General features: G+C 35.7%; 1 protein-coding gene across 1 annotated transcript; it reads right to left on the bottom strand.

Annotated features, from left to right (window-relative positions):
- Positions 1-3,960: 3,960 nt before the first annotated feature.
- LOC148036145 (very-long-chain 3-oxoacyl-CoA reductase 1-like) lies at positions 3,961-7,504 on the bottom strand. Its single transcript, XM_087678887.1, has 4 exons — positions 7,435-7,504; positions 7,133-7,328; positions 6,905-6,974; positions 3,961-4,053 (listed from the first exon to the last, which is right to left on the bottom strand). Exons 1-4 carry the CDS (start codon positions 7,502-7,504, stop codon positions 3,961-3,963), a joined length of 429 nt encoding a protein of 142 aa, XP_087535013.1.
- Between the last annotated feature and the right edge of the window lie 8,897 nt (positions 7,505-16,401).

Here is a 16,401-nt window from a genome sequence, read left to right as displayed (position 1 = left end):
AAGATGGGCTTATATCATTCCAGCCCCATAAGATGTGAGACAGACAAACTATCATGGCAATGACTAGCAATGCAATTTGCACCTCCTACTCACGTAAATTTCCATGCATCAAAATAGTACACATATGCTAATATCAACTCTTCTCCCTAACAGCAATGCTGTAGCTCCTATCCGCAAAAGAAACCTCCCCATCCACATGAGCATCACCCTTCCAAATTCCATGTTATCGGTACGTCAATATATATATCACAAGGAACTTTCAATCGATCCCCATATAGGAAAAAAAGAGAATTCCCCATGGAATTCCCTAGTTGAAAATACATATAAGTGGGGAAAGTAAAAACTAGGGAAAATGGGACATTTCCTAGTGAGAATAAGTAGGGAATCACATAAGACCTTTCCTATGTAGGAATTTCCTACATAGGAAATATTTTCTACATAGGAAAATACAAAAATTTCTACGTAGGGAATAATTCCCATATAGGAAATATTTCATATATAGGAAAAAATTTCTAGAGGTGATTCCCTAGGTACTCTCACTAGGAAATCTCTCATTTTTTCTATTTTTTACATTCCCTACTTATATGTACTTTCAACTAGGGAATTCCGTGGGAATTCTCTTTTTTCCTTATCACTTTATCTACTTTGCCCTTCCTCTTAGACATGCTAATATCAAACAAGAAATTGCACAATAAATTTTTAACTAGAAATTTATATAGAGAATGCCATCATTTCTAAGTAAGGATCAATAACATACATCTAATGATCAAAATAGATTAAACAAATTAAGACATCAATATCTACTTCTAGCAACCAAAAGAAAAATGAAAATACTTTTAAAGGAGCATAGAACTAAAAACTAATTAAGCAACATGTGTGTCTTGATTGTTTTATCCCTTAAATCTCCAATATGTTGCAAAGTAATAAATGTTTCAGTAAACCCTGAAATCTCCAATATGTTGAAAAGCAATAAATTCTTAACTCAAAGCAGAAGTTATGCTAAAACTTCCACATCATCTAGACTAAGCACATTGCTATTTTTGTTTAATACAACTTTGCAATTTCCTAGTAGCCAATAAAGAATCTCCTTAATCATATCATCACTTATTGGCTTCTTTGTATCCTTAATCAAGACTCGAAAGCTAGCTTCAGTATTTTTGAGATTCATGTATGTACTCTTTAAAGAAAAGTACATATCATGAATTGTAGGCACACCAAGATACTTCAAAAGTATGGTTTCCATGTTCTCTTTTGTCATATTAACTTGCATTGAATAACAAAAAGAGAATAAGTAACTTATTATACTATGTATAGATAATTAAATGACACAAATTATAATATGAAAAGCCATAAATTTAACTACATGACTATTATATATATATATATATATAACTATAAAGCTACCCTTTAAGCATAATTTGAAATGTTAATCTCAATGCCTTGGTTTGGGAGATCTTTAAATTCCTAATTCAAATAAAATAAAAAATTTAGATTATGCTTTTCATGTATGACATAAACAAAAATATAAACATTTACATCTAGCACATTTGGTTCTTTTTGGTTGATATTGGTACCTCGTTTCATGCTCCTTTGTTGCAAAATATCCTTCATCTTCTCACTTGGCTAGTTAACACGTAAAATAAATAGTTATGTAATAAATCATATCTTTAGTTATTCACTAAACTATGACGCTATTGTTCTCTCACAAACATATATCAAATACCTTCCTCTTTCTTTGACTTTTTAGAGATGTTTCATTAATGTCATCATCTGAATTAGCCTACATTCAAAACTAAAATTAGTAATCACATTAAAAATATTTATATAGAAAAAAAAGTTACATACCTTATCATTGCTTGAACTATGGATACTTTGTTCTAGAGTTTCTTGACGTTTAGTTGAGTACATTATTTTGTCTAAACCATGTGACAATAACTTTGAAAACTTGGCACAATTTTCCATATCAAGTGTCTCATCTTCATTTTCAACATCCTACATTTTAAGCATGTAAAGTATAAGATACTGTTAAAAACATGAATCATATGGTTAATCTTAAATTTAATATAAAGCAAAGAACCTCATCGGATGTATAACATTGAAATTCTTCAAAGCTCTTTTCTTCCTCCACGAACATATTCATCTATGAGAAATGAAAGTTAATGTATAAGTATATGTATAAGAAACATTCTCAAAGAAAGTTATTAGATATGAGCTTAAAAGCATTACTTGCAATGATAAATCTGTTTGCTTGTATTGTTGTCCTTCAAAGGAGCTACTTTCTTCAAGAGGCTACATCAACAAAATAAGATCATGTGTATACATCAAATATCTCCAAAATATATGGAATCAAGTATAAAAATGATAAACATATAAAATTATAAGATACCTTTTCCAAACCTTGTTCATTCGAAATATCATCCATGCTAGGAATGCATACATCAAGTTGATTAGAATCAATAGTATCAACATATGGTTCACTCAATAGACACCCCTAAATGAGTATGGGAGAAAAAGAACCAATCCTACACTTATGATATCAAACTTATAAATCATATCATCTTACCATTGATGATGTTATGTCATTTGATACATTTGAAGCTTATCTATATCATCCACTCCAAGAGATGCAGATAATTCTCTCTATATGTCATAAGATTAATAGTTCAATAACTAAGAATCTACACCTCAAATATTAGGAAAGCCAATAAAAAAAGTAACAATCAACTTACCTTCTTTAAAATATCTTTTTTCTTCAAATACTTTCTTTCATCTTGCTTTGTACCCTTCCACCAGTCATATATGTCATTCTCTCTCCATATGTACTCACATCCAGTAAACTTCAATAGTAAAATCTCATGGTGATTCTTTGATATGATTCTCATGATATACTCTTTATCCGCATTTTTATAATGTAGATCATCTGGGTTTAAGGATTCAAACCACCTATGTACTCGATGATAATTTTTGAGCATGACAGTGTGTTGACTTTTAAAGTATTCAACCAAGAGCTTTTTTCCATAAAGTCTACCCTCTTCTTTAAATTTCAACATGGGTGGCCGATAGATATCATCATATGATGGTATGCGTATCACTCCAATTGATACTCAAGTGATCAAATATCATTAGTTAGTATAACCATTTCAAAAAATGACTCATTATCAACATAAGAAAGCTGGTAATACCTGATCCTTGGCTTGAAGAAGTGTGAAGGCAAGCAATCTCAATGTCTTCCTTTCTTGCATTGTCTCTTGTGTCATCTTTAGTAACTTGTTTACCTATATATACATAGAGTTAACCAAAGCTCACGATAATACAAGGTTATGAAAAAATTCAATAACACAAAAGAAAGTAATTAGATATTTTGTATCAATTTTGGGTCACCAAATTTGTACAAGTTTTTGATCCTTAAAGTTGGTACCTTCATCTTGACTTGAAGAAACATTATTGCAAGTAACCTCCCGATCTCCCTTTCTTACATTACCTCTTTTCCCACCTTTTGTTGTTCTTTAATCTATATTTATATATATACACACAATTACTCAAAGTTTAAAAATATGAATAATTATGAACATTTTAAATTAGACAAAGAGACTAATTAAAGCTATTTAATCTCAAAATGAATCACCTAATAAAGCAAGATGTAAAATATGTACAAATTTTAATTTTCAAAGTTCAGTAGAAATAAAGATATGTACCTGTATAGTGATTTGAAGAGATCACATTAGGGCCAATGACCTCCTTAGCTTTCATTGTTCCATTATCTCTTGTAGCATCATTTGTGATTTTGTTACCTTTATGTACACATAATAAACCAAAGTTTAGAAACATAAGAGACATTTGTAAAACATCAAAACACGCATTTGTAAAACATCAAAACATCAAAACACGCATACCTTTTTTGCCCTATTCTTTACACCATCTGATAGTAAATTGAGCAAGTGAAAACAAGGAATTCATTGTTCATACTTTTATGGGCTCACCAACTTCTCCTTCTGGTTTGAAGCATCTTACAAACTTCCCACTAGCAAGATTGAGCATGTTCAGCTTCTTATCCTGAAACCATACAAGACAAATAACTTAACATATTAGCCAATCATGTTTCAATATAAAACTTGTGGTAACCTTCCATGAAAAGAACTTCCAACCTGTCCAATAGTTACTCCTATCTTGTTGTATGGATCAATATCCATATCATAAACTATGCCACGAGAAGCCATTTCTTGATGATAATGTGTACTCTTGATGCCCATTGTTGTTGCCTCTATGTTGCAAAACACCACTGATCTACAGGTAAGTGGTTTTACAATTGAGCCAAAACAAAATAGACTTGAGAATCTAAAAATTCAAAGTAAAAACCATGACTTTAGGAGGAAGCCATACTTGTCCGCACTAGCACTTAGCAAATTGAAACTGCCACAAGCAAATTTTGCTGCATTGATTGAAGCTGAATGATCATCTCATGTCTCGATGACATCAAAATTCCTAAATTCAAAAATCAAGCGTGCTCAAAGAAGTACTCTATAGGACAAACTCTTCAATAGCATAAGACAAAAAATATATCTACCTCCAAAACATGAACTTTGAAAGTGAATTAAATGACCACCATGTTGACAAAGGAATGATAGACTATGAATGTACAAGTCACAATAGTTGCATAAATCCACAATGTCCAAGACATGCAAAAGCATAACTGAAGTTACAATGATCTTCATTTAATATTGGCCACTGGCACACCTTAAGCATGAAGATTGTAGCAGAGTTTCTCAAAAGATACAACCAACCTGTGCTACCTTTGAATAATCTGTTGTCAACAGGCTTATGGATGTATGGTACGTTCCAAACTCTGGATGAGGTTGCACAGCTCAGCAATTTGGAGGCAACAATCTGGAGGCAATCAACATATACAGCGGGAATTGCATCCTTCTTGCTTTGCAGCTTCGCACCATCTGGTTGCACATAAGAAGGTGAATGACCTTGCTTACATATCTTTTGCGCGATTTTCGGTGTGAATCAATGTCCCCTCTTCTATGCTTATTAGAGACCTCCAATGCCTCTAGGCATTATTTCATTCAAGGCAATTCGTAATTCTACAAAATGCATGAGAAATGCTCTTCTCCAAAATTGTCATGATGCACTACAAGGATCACAAATGCATCAAGCGTGCACCAAAGAAGCTTACAAGGATTTTAGGATATCCCCAAATGTGAGTAGTTTTTGCTGGTTCTAGAAAAATGCATGAGAGGGGCTCTTCAAAATTGTCATAATGCACTACAAGGATCATAAAATGAAACAGTAGTGCATCGAAGAAGCTTACAAGTATTTCAGGATATCCCCAAATGTGAGTTGACCACATGTGGCGCATATCCTTCTATTAGGGAGCTCCATAAAACCACCTCTTTGACTAGAAGTTGGTTAAAAATGTATTATGCTACTTCAAGTAAAGCACATTTCACATACCTATCAACTAATGCAATGCCATCAAGAGTATCCTTTTCTTAGCACCACAGGCTTTCAAGGCACAAGCAAAGGTGAAGAGATCCTCAAGTTGCATCTATTCATAATATGTCAAGGTCTATTGTCCACACGCATATTGTATATATCCTGCAATTAAGCATTTCATGACTCCATAATCCAAATCTCTTTTGTGTTTGCAAGTGAAATATATTTAGCACACATATTCTTAAGTTGTTTCCTATGTAAATGTTTCTTTCCTAGCAAAACCAATATGAGAATGTCAACAAGAAATTTGCTACCCCTGTGAAGTTCTCTTTTCTTCGCATAAGACATTAGTATGGCCATGTACTTATATGCCCTTCTCAATTGCTGATATGCTACCACAAGCTCCAAAATAGTTGGGAAAGGCCCTACCAACATGTAGCCAACAAACCATACTCTACACAACATAAAAGTTTTCTCAAACCACTTCATAAAATATATCAAGTTTACCACCTAGTATTGAGAGAGGAAAGATATGCTCTAAATTTTCAAATACAATTCAATGCATGATTGGAGCAAACATACTCACTAAAAAAATTTGAGTAGACCACGCTTAAGCAGGAAAGTACCTGGCAATCCCAACGTGGTTACAATTTGTCTTTATTTGCAATTGCAAGCTGAATGTCTTCTCTCTTCCTTCAAGAAGTAGTTGTGGTTTGCCTTCATAAATGGAGCCAATGATCTCTTTCTTTACCTCTTTGAAGTAAACCAGCAAAACCACCACTTTTGATGCATGTAGACATTTGACTACAAAACTTTTCCTTCCAAGAATCAACTCAATTTTGCATTTTAAATTTGATCCACTACTAAAAAAACCATGTTGAAGAAAAGGTCAATAACAATTCTTAAAACTCTCACCTAAGCATTTGTGGTTACTTCCTTTGTGTCATGATCCGAGCATTTCATATTTGATCATCTTAAGGTAGCATCCCACAAACATCTTGCAAGATGGAAACCAAAATTGACCGATAATTAGTACATGTGCTTAAACATTACTTCTAATCCAACAGTTTATCAAAGGCTTAGAAGGCAGCTATAGATCCACAAGAAGATAATGGGAACCAACCATTAGTAAAACCAAAGCTATCAAGGAAAGAGCAAGTATGTGTCTAGCCTAATTAAGAAACACATACACATTTCTACCTTCCCCATAGCCTATTTCTAGTCAAGCAAGAAACTAATTGTAAATATTTGGGCCTCTTATCTTGCTCCTCTTGCTCTCATGTGGCTTTCAAATATTAGTACCTTAAGAGCAATAGAAATTTCTGCAAAGTGCATCAACAGAAGTTTCATTGCCCTAAGCCCATGATCTTAAATACAATTGAATAAGGTAGCTACTCATAGTGCATACATGGTACCTCGACAATATACTATCCGTATTTTATTCTAAGTAAGAGAAGGAGCATACCTGAACCTGCAAATCAACTCCACTATGCTTGTACTCCACATACAAGTTTCTAGAGAATTTCTCAATGCACCTGCATAATCAGACATTAGATGATATGTGAAGACAATGCATCTTATGGGCATCCCCTTTTCCATACCTACCTGCTCATCACCAACTTGCTCTTGATGCACAAAAAGATAGTATACTGCATAGAGAGGATGTGATGCCAGTATTAACGCAATTCCAGACCCGATGTTCACAATGCCACCGCACTTGCGATTGAGCATGCCTGGAAGCACAGTCAGCACGTATGAGGTCGTAGTCAGATTTGCATCGATCGCAACCTCATGGAAGAAGTGGGCGTATGGATAACATTGTCCTACATTATTGCAGATCAAGATCCCCACATCAAGGCCGGCGATGGCGTCCTTCACCCTAGAGAGCCCTGCGTCGAGTTCAGGAACCAAAAAATCCAGCACCACAAACTGCACCTACACTGATCTGTACTTCATCTTCAGGTGTGAGACGCTAGGGTTTCGAGGTTCTCCTACGAGTGACCAATGAGAAAAATGTTGAGGCGGCGGCGAGTTGGAAGCAGAAGCCACAGTCAATGCGATCCATGTAGTCTCACGATGATGACGGCCCAGGAGCCATAGCGAGAGAGATGCACACCAGTGTGAAGTCACACCACAACTAGGATTTCGCGAGGGCAAAGGAGGGGGAGGGGTATTTAGAGGGACTAAATGTCTCTTATTGAGTTGTGAGAAAGGCTCAACTTCAAAATCATACACACAACTGTTCACTTCCTTTGTCTTTGAAAATTTAAGGATCGTAACTCTTGTTCACATAACATTCTTGATTCTTTATTTTCCTCTCTCTATATGTAACATGGATATAGCTAATGATTAGCTGGTGTTTGGGCTTTAAGATGGGCAAAGCATACATGAATCCTTCTTGTTCTACATTGACAAGGAACTTGGAAATGAAGGTGTGGGGCCAATATAATGATACTAAGGGATGCATTGTTTGAAGATTCTAACAAAACCAATACTAAGCAAAAGATAAATGGCACTTAGACAAAGCATGTATTAAATGTCTATGAATTTGTATTATATAGCTAATGATTATGTATCTTTTGTACTAAATTTCCATTAGGTTCTGTTTGCTTTTCGGATATTGATATATGACTTTGCTTGAAATCTAATCATGGAATCATTAGCATTTATTTCTTATAATATATCCTATAAAATAAGAGGTATATCACTAAAGAATAACATGAACTCTAAGCATGTACTTCCTCCTACAAATCTAACAATGAAAATCTGTAGGCTGCATTCGAACTTCGAGGAATTACTGGCAAGAGACCTCAAAGTATAGTACATTAACAAAAGCCATTTACACAACAATAAATATATAAAAAATTCATACATAACATGTTTTGATACCCTTTCATACATCACATTTTTTCAAGGCCAATGATGCTTACATGCACAACTTCAAAGCACCCAAGTGACCCCATTCTTCCCAATTCTCCTCACTTGTTGCAACCTCCAAACATAGGGGAATGGCCACCTCTATATCATCTGCAAGAGCCTTCTCTTGTCCAGCAGCCTTCTTTGATTATGGAGCCCCCTTCTACAAGTCAATCTATTGTACCTACTTGAAAGTAGCCCTTCTTACAACATCTAGCCACTAAATATGAGCTCTTTGCTGTAATCCCTCACCTAAGAAACTGACTTTCTCCACAATCAAAGTAAAAGAGCTTATTCCAGATGAAAAGAAAAACATAACAAGTGTACAATGCAAATTTGAAGTAGCCTTGTAAGACAAACACCCTTGGTTCCTAAACCTAGCCATGGAAATAATGTTATTTTTAACAAATTTTTTGAGGGGCTAAGAAAGATATGTCTTTTTTGCAAAGGTATGTTATGCTTTTGAGGGGCTTTATAGATCTCATAGATCAATATCATCCTCCAACTTTGCCTCTTCTATGCCATGAAGCAAGTAAGGTGACATAGTATTTTAAAAAAAGCAACATCTGGGGCTTTATACATCTCTTAGATTACATGTCTCCCCTTACTACTAAATGGCCATATATTTGCATCATTGATGATAATTCCAATGTTGTAGCAACTGAAAGCTCAAATATTTAGACAGTTGGGTGCTCCCATTGGGTTGGGATTCAACATATCTCAAAAATATTTGAGTAGCCCGATAAATAAGACATGTAAAGATTAGGAAGAGGACTAATCTCAAGCTTGGTCTTACTAGTCAAATCTTTAGACAGTTGGGTGCTCCCATTGGGTTGAGAGTCAACATTTTGTCTCAAAAATATTTGAGTGGTGGCTAATACATAAGACATGTAAAGATTAGGAAGAGGAACGGAGCTTGGTTTTACTAGTCAAATCATAGACTCGAAGATGTTTCTTACCCCCCTAATGATATTCAATGGTACTATCTTCCCCTTTCTATATGGACATGTTGGAAGAAGTTAGAGTCTCTTTTCAACTCTTACTGTTGGTGGAAGGGAGTGATTTGCAACATCATAGGATATTCCTATTACTCCTAGGAATTGTAGTGGTATGTGTCTTGAACCCCTATGTTACAAAGTTGTGAAACTCTTCTTTAGCCTACTCTAAAGATTGAATGAAAACCAAGGCTAATCAAGAGACATGTAATCTTCAATTTCCAATTCCATATAATCCAATTTGAAAGTCTGTGTCCATTCTATCCATTTCAATGCTTATATTCTTAATATTCTTAGCATTGAACTCCATTGAAATATGATATCAAGCTCCCAACTAGTTACACTCACATTTTTAAGAGCTCCACACTAGTTTAAGGCAACCTATTTGCACTAGGCAATACATGTGCACCTCATATAGGTCCATTTTGCTAGTTATACATGGTTTTAGGTACACTTTAGGTCACATGATGGCTTATAAGCTGCCGTCTCACACACACAGAAAATAGTGCACTATAGGAATATTCTTGTCACCGGATTGGAACGCTGCAAGTATGAAAATCTAGTGACAATTGACAAAGATAGGGACAACTAACAAAACTTGCAGTGTAAAGGTAGCTTCTTGTCACCACTAGGAGTTAACCTTGCAAGTAAGAAAAGAGAGTGATAATTGACAATGGGTTCACCGCACCTAGATCAGCCCATTGGTGCATTGAGACCATAGAAATTAGGGTTTCCACCGTTGGCTACCAAGCATTGCCGCACAAGGAAACAAGTGCCCAAAGAACCCTAAACTCAAACTCTGTACTAAGACTACTAGAGTGGGAAAGAGGTGACTCTTTGCCAACTTTGAAATTGAGGCAAGCACCATAAGACAAAAAGGAGTTACAAGAAAAATACAAGGGCATACATAGATGGACTCATATTAAGGTTGGTCAACTCGAGACCTTGAAGGGTCTCTAGTTGCACTTGTAACCTTAAAAATCTTGTATGTCATTTCAACTCAAGGCTAGGTCACCAAAAGTATTAAGTACACATGAATTAGGTATCGATTACACCAAGTAAGTAGTGCACACACACACACACACACACACACCCCCCTCACCAAGAGCACTTTATAGCTATAATCACTCTCCTTTAGAAAGTAAAGAAGCCTAGGACATCATCGTAACACCACTGAACATGAAAGTCCCATATTGAGACATTTTGTCCCTTATTAAGAAACTAGGTGTAGCACAATAGATCCACGTTCTCATAAGCTCTACACATTTTGTTTAAGTCCCATGTGGGATTGAGACAAGCTCTTATTTCACCTAAGGAGTCTTAGGACTTGCCTACCTAGAGGATAGAAATCACAATCAATTTGTGGATTCTTGTGAGTTGTCTCATGTAATAAACCTAGAGAAGTCCTCTAGTGTTTAACAAAAATTTATGTCCATGCACATCACTGCTCAATTTTCCCTCAAGAAACCTCAAACTTAGTTGAGCATGAGAATCTCAATTCTACTTCATAGGCAGGTCACCGCTAATAGCAACATAATGCTTGCTTGAGAAATATTACTTTGTAATCAATCATAGGTGAGAGTAGAGAAAATATTGCACTTGGTTCAAAGAGAGTGAGAAGTGGAAGAGAATAAAATGTTGATCCCCTTGCCGATAAGGCATCATCTCACATTAGGCCCCCAAAAATGAAGTTGAGCCTCATATATATCCTACTGAATTTGGAGGATCATGTATTAATAACTCCATCTAATGTTTAGAAAAGCTACCCAAATTATTAGGTCCATCTAGCCATAGATGATTGGTCATCAGGATTGAGGTATTCTCACGTTCCTTGATGGGATTTATTTTACTTATCTAATTAGCAAAGGTACCATACTATTACAACATAAAAAAGTAGCTTCCTTTTATTATCATGTTACATAGGGTCCATTAACACAACATCTAGCACACGACAAACACTTTGGAAAACAACATTCTATTGCACAAAAGATAATATATAAAAACACCATTCCATGAAGTAGTATAAAATCCATCTCCCTACAGAGAAAACAATTGTCTAGCCTAGGATATGAGCTTCCAACCCCATAAGATTGGGTTGTATGTGATTACACTACTTCTGTCAATAACACACAGTAGGGAACTTATTAACTTAGAGCCATGATAAGCTTCCCTCAGCATTAAAGGTATCCTATATAATAGGGTCACTTGGCCTTTTGCCTTCTCAAGCACTCATGTAATTAAAAACACCTATCTCCTAAAAGATCATGGGATCCCAACCCACTAATGAGTATTTTGGCATCTTATAGGATGCTAAGGCATATTGGGATCGAAATGCCAATGGCTTGAACTACAATGATAAAAAATTTGTCAGATTGTTCCATGAAAAACAATAATTTTAGAGAATAATTTCAAAATATTTGTTATAATTAGACAAAATGATAATTTCATAGAGTAATTTTAAAATATTCGTAATAATGTTTTTTGGGGCCATAAATATAGTCGTTGGGATATGATCTTCACAAGTATATATGAATGGTCTTGCTAAAAATTCATGTGTCTATTATTTCTAAGGGTAGAGAAGGGATATGATAGTGCTCATGAATTTTCTTGAGTTGTTCCAAGATTTTTGGGAGCTTTGAATTACCTGTAAGGCTTGACTTATAGGAATAAGGGCTAGAGCAAGTTAGGAGGGATTAGAGGGTAGCATAAATAGACTTGTCATGGATGTTACACTTGATGTTTGTTATGACCACAAGATGATACTAGCCAAATAGGTGCCTATAGGAGAAGTTGCTACACAAGATTGCACACATCATAATTTTTGAATTGCCAAATGCATAGCATGATTGAAATCCTCACGGAGAGTACATTAAGATCCTCTAGGGGTTCAGCCTCTCTTGTAGAGATTCAAACCTATGGTTTTTTACCCAACATGGAAGGTTTAAGATGTATAGGAGAGAATAGCCCAACATGCTTTCCTCCCCTCCTTTCTTTTTATAGTACTCTATTTAATATTGGCCTTGTTGAGCATGTTCTTAGCACAAAAAGCATGCCTTTCTTTTAACTCTCTTATTTTTTCTCAAAAGATAAATTCAAAATTTTTCCAATCTTAATTTGTTCTTCTTTTCCTCTTGTGTTTTCCTTTTATTATGATGCACTTTCAATGTTCCATTGAGAATTTGCAAGAGTTTCTACATTGTTTGAATTATTTCACCTACCTTTGAGATTGGTGAGAATTTGATCCCATCGATACTTTTCTATGGAATTTCTCAACTTCAAACCCTAATAAAATGAGAATATCCAATGAGGATTTCTTTGTTTTGGAGCACTAGTTCTTTGTAAAGGTAATATACTTCCACCCTTGTAAGGCTATTTAGGTGTAGCCTTCTTGTTATTCAAGGCACCTCATAGTGAACCTTAAAGTAGCTTCCCATCTATCATGTTGCAAGCTTCCACATAGAGCTAGCTACAATAGTTGGCAATCACTAGAATCCTTGGTACTTATATTTTTGTGTTAAAACATGAAGTTTATAAGTTTAGTGCTAGTTTGAAAGGTGATAATATTTCATCATACAACTAGCAATGTAGTTTGCTTTATTTTCTATAGCCACATGTTTTGGGCAATGCAATTTAGCTTTTTCTCAATATGGCTATGCGCTTTGCCTTGGTGGTTCTTTTTTTCCATGTGCACTTCCATGACCAATATGGTCATGCACTTGGTAATGTGCTTTCCTTTTTAATATGGCTATCTAATTTCATGATGGAGTATATATGATTGTGTGGTTTTCTTGCCATGCACTTTGAATGTTTGCTCTTGTTGCTCATTTGGACAGTAGGGAATATGATGTTAGTGTGTGGAGTTTCTATTTAATCCATTGGTGCAATATGCTTTTTTCTCACTAATATAATCATGAGCTTTGCAATAAGATGGTTGTCATGGACATGATACACTACAACAAAAAGGCTCCATACACGCGCTTGTAGACGCAATATTTGAATTGTGAAAAAAAATGTCGGGCGCATTTATTAACGCGTCTATTTCCATGTCTACAAAATCACGTCTACAAGGCGCTTATGATTAAAATTACACACACACTTAGACGCGCATATAGACGCGCGTATAAACGCGCTACGTAAATATATAATCATATTTATAAAAAAGTGGACATATTCATATTGAGCGTCTATACACGCGTGTATCTACGCGTCTAAAATCACGTTTCCTCTGAAAGTTTTTGACGAGAATAGCCATGCATTTATCCTGCAATTTAGACGCGCTGATAGACGCGCAAAACAGAGGTATAAAAAAAAAACCAACCAGAGAGCATGTCACATGCTCTCTGGTTTTTTCCCCCCTATCAACATCAAATTGTATGCATCTACGAGAGCGTCTACTCTGTATATCAGACGCGCTTGTAGACGTGAATTAGCAGTGAAGCACAAAATAAAACTAGGAAAAGTAAGCAACAACTAACATACCCAAAGCTAAGAAGGAACCAAAATACAACTCAGAGTAACCAAAGAGAGAGAGAGAGAGAGAGAGAGAGAGAGAGAGAGAGAGAGAGAGAGAGAGAGAGAGAGAGAGAGAGAGAGAGAGAGAGAGAGAGAGAGTGAGTGAGTGAGTGAGAGAGACAAGAAGAAGGACTCACCTTGAATCGGTGTGATGATGGGCGGCGACAAGGCTACAAACTCCTTCTCCTCCCTCTCCTTTCTCTTTGCCTCTTGCTTCCTCCTGTCTTTACCCTTTCTTCTTTGCCTCTTCCTTTCTCCTCTCTTTGTGTCATGTGCCTGTCAGCTCGTTTCTGTTGTAGTGATATATGCTTGGTCAATGTGGCCATGTACTTTGCTCAACATTATAAGTGTTATTGTTGCTAAATGCAATGACTTTGTTGTTGGGGCCACACAGTTTGTGTTATTCATGTGTACTAAACATCTTTCTTTTAATTTTCTTTTTTGTTATTGTGATTATCTTTCAACAACTGTGGTCTTGCTTTTGTGTCAATGTGAAAAGCTTAACTGTGAGTAAGTATTATACAAATGTAAATGTCTAATCAATGAATATTTATTTACTAATTATACCTAGAAAAATCATGAGTTCCAAGTTAACTTGATAGAATATCTATAATTCCCTAGTTAGAGGATAGTACTTGCTAGTTATGACTAGTAAAAAGTAAAATTTTCTAATTAGGCTGATATTATTACTAGTTATACAATAACTTGCTAGATAATGTTGCTAGATAGGGCTTCAATTTTCTAGATACTATCTAGGAAAAGGATGTTACTAGTTAGAAGAGACTAGTGATAGCAAAATTATCTAATTATAACTAGAAAATTCTACATTCTTCCTAGTTTGGTTAGTAATCTTCCTAGTTACAATGTGAACTTTCTATATAGTAAGTGGTTTAGAGTTTTCCTTACCTTCTCGAAATCATCATTATCAACTTGAATTGAGAAAAAGAGAATTGTGATAAACATCATCTTTATCTTATCCTCATTGTACCTTTAATTTCCTATTACATAAAAGTAGGGAATCACATCCTTATAATTCCTTATGTAAGGATTTTCAAAGGAATGTGGGGAATGCTCTATATTCCCTATTATAAGATGTAGGGAATGTAGGGACTTTCAAAGGAATGTAGGGAATGCTCTATATTCCCTATTATAAGATGTAGGGAATGCAATTTCCTAGTTATAGACGGGGAATACGTACTTGTCTACATAGGAAATATTGGAGAATTTCCTATATTTCACCAAATTGCCTATGTGGGGAACGATTGAAAGTTCCTTGTCGATCTTGGTCTTTGCCTCGCCTTCGTTATTCTGAAGTTGATTCCAAGAGTCTCTTATCAAGAAACCGACTCATGAGCGAAGACTGTGAAGCAAGCTGCAACCACCTCTGCAAAGGCCGGAACATGATTAAGAATATATCGCGTATCCGAGGTAAGACGTTGCAGTTGACACCAGTAAGACGTGTAATCACATGCATGTTACGTTCTCAAAAGGACTGGTCGATGCCTTCCTGCTTCACATGGTTGTAGCTCGTAAGGCCATAATGATGGAGATGATGACTTTTGTCATGTCACCTCATATGCTGCACAAAATCCTCCTCTGTTCTTGCTTTCCTCCCCAACAGACGGCACGATAGGAAATATCGACCGCTGCAGTCGTTATTCCCTCCCTCAGCACCGTTCTTCACATAGAAGGTGATTTTCCTATGGCTGTTGTAGCCCTGACGCTAATAGTGGCCTTCTCCATCGAAGATCGATGCTTCCTATCAATCTTCAGCTTGGCGGCGGAGAAGGTGATAGCAATCCCGCACTATTGAGGGCTGCATGCACCTCAGCTGATCATCTCATTGTCTCTGTGATCCCACCTTCTACATGGCGGCTTCCACCACGTCAACGTTTTCTCTGTTCAGTCACACAACTGCTAACCATCCCAGGGATGTCAACCAGTAGGCTATGTTCCAAACTACCGTCAGTGAAGTGAGAGATTGTGGGAGAACAAGCCGCCCTGAAAATTCACAACAAACTCTAGACCACTTACTATATAGAAAGTTCACACTATAACTAGGAAGAATAGCAATCAAACTAGGAAGAATGTAGAATTTTCTAGTTATAACTAGATAATTTTGTCATCATGAATCTCTTCTAACTAGTGAATCCCTTTTTCTAGATAGTATCTAGAAAGTTGAAGCCTTATCTAGTAACATTATCTAGTAAGTTATTGTATATCTAGTAACAATATCAACATAACTAGGAAATTTTTTTTTCACTAGTCATAACTAGCAAGTACTATCATCTATCTAGGAAATTATGGATAGTCTTTCAAGTTAACGTAGACTCACGATTTTGCTAGGTAAAACTAGTAAATAAATATTATTTTATTTGAAATTTACATTTGTATATTACTCAGTTATGAGCTAAGCTTTCGATTCCACACTTATAACTATACTCACTAGTTTGTATAGCCTATGCTTAGTCTAGCCTATCCATAGCTTATATATAGCCTAGCTTATACATTAGGCATAGGATAAGCACATGCTAGGTTA

This window comes from Lygodium microphyllum, chromosome 5 (assembly GCF_053477565.2).
Source record: "Lygodium microphyllum isolate KBCC chromosome 5, Lygodium_microphyllum_v1.1.10, whole genome shotgun sequence".
Classification (NCBI taxonomy): Eukaryota; Viridiplantae; Streptophyta; class Polypodiopsida; order Schizaeales; family Lygodiaceae; genus Lygodium; species Lygodium microphyllum.
Note: the sequence above shows the minus strand (reverse complement) of the source record. Positions and strands in the feature narration are given on the sequence as shown.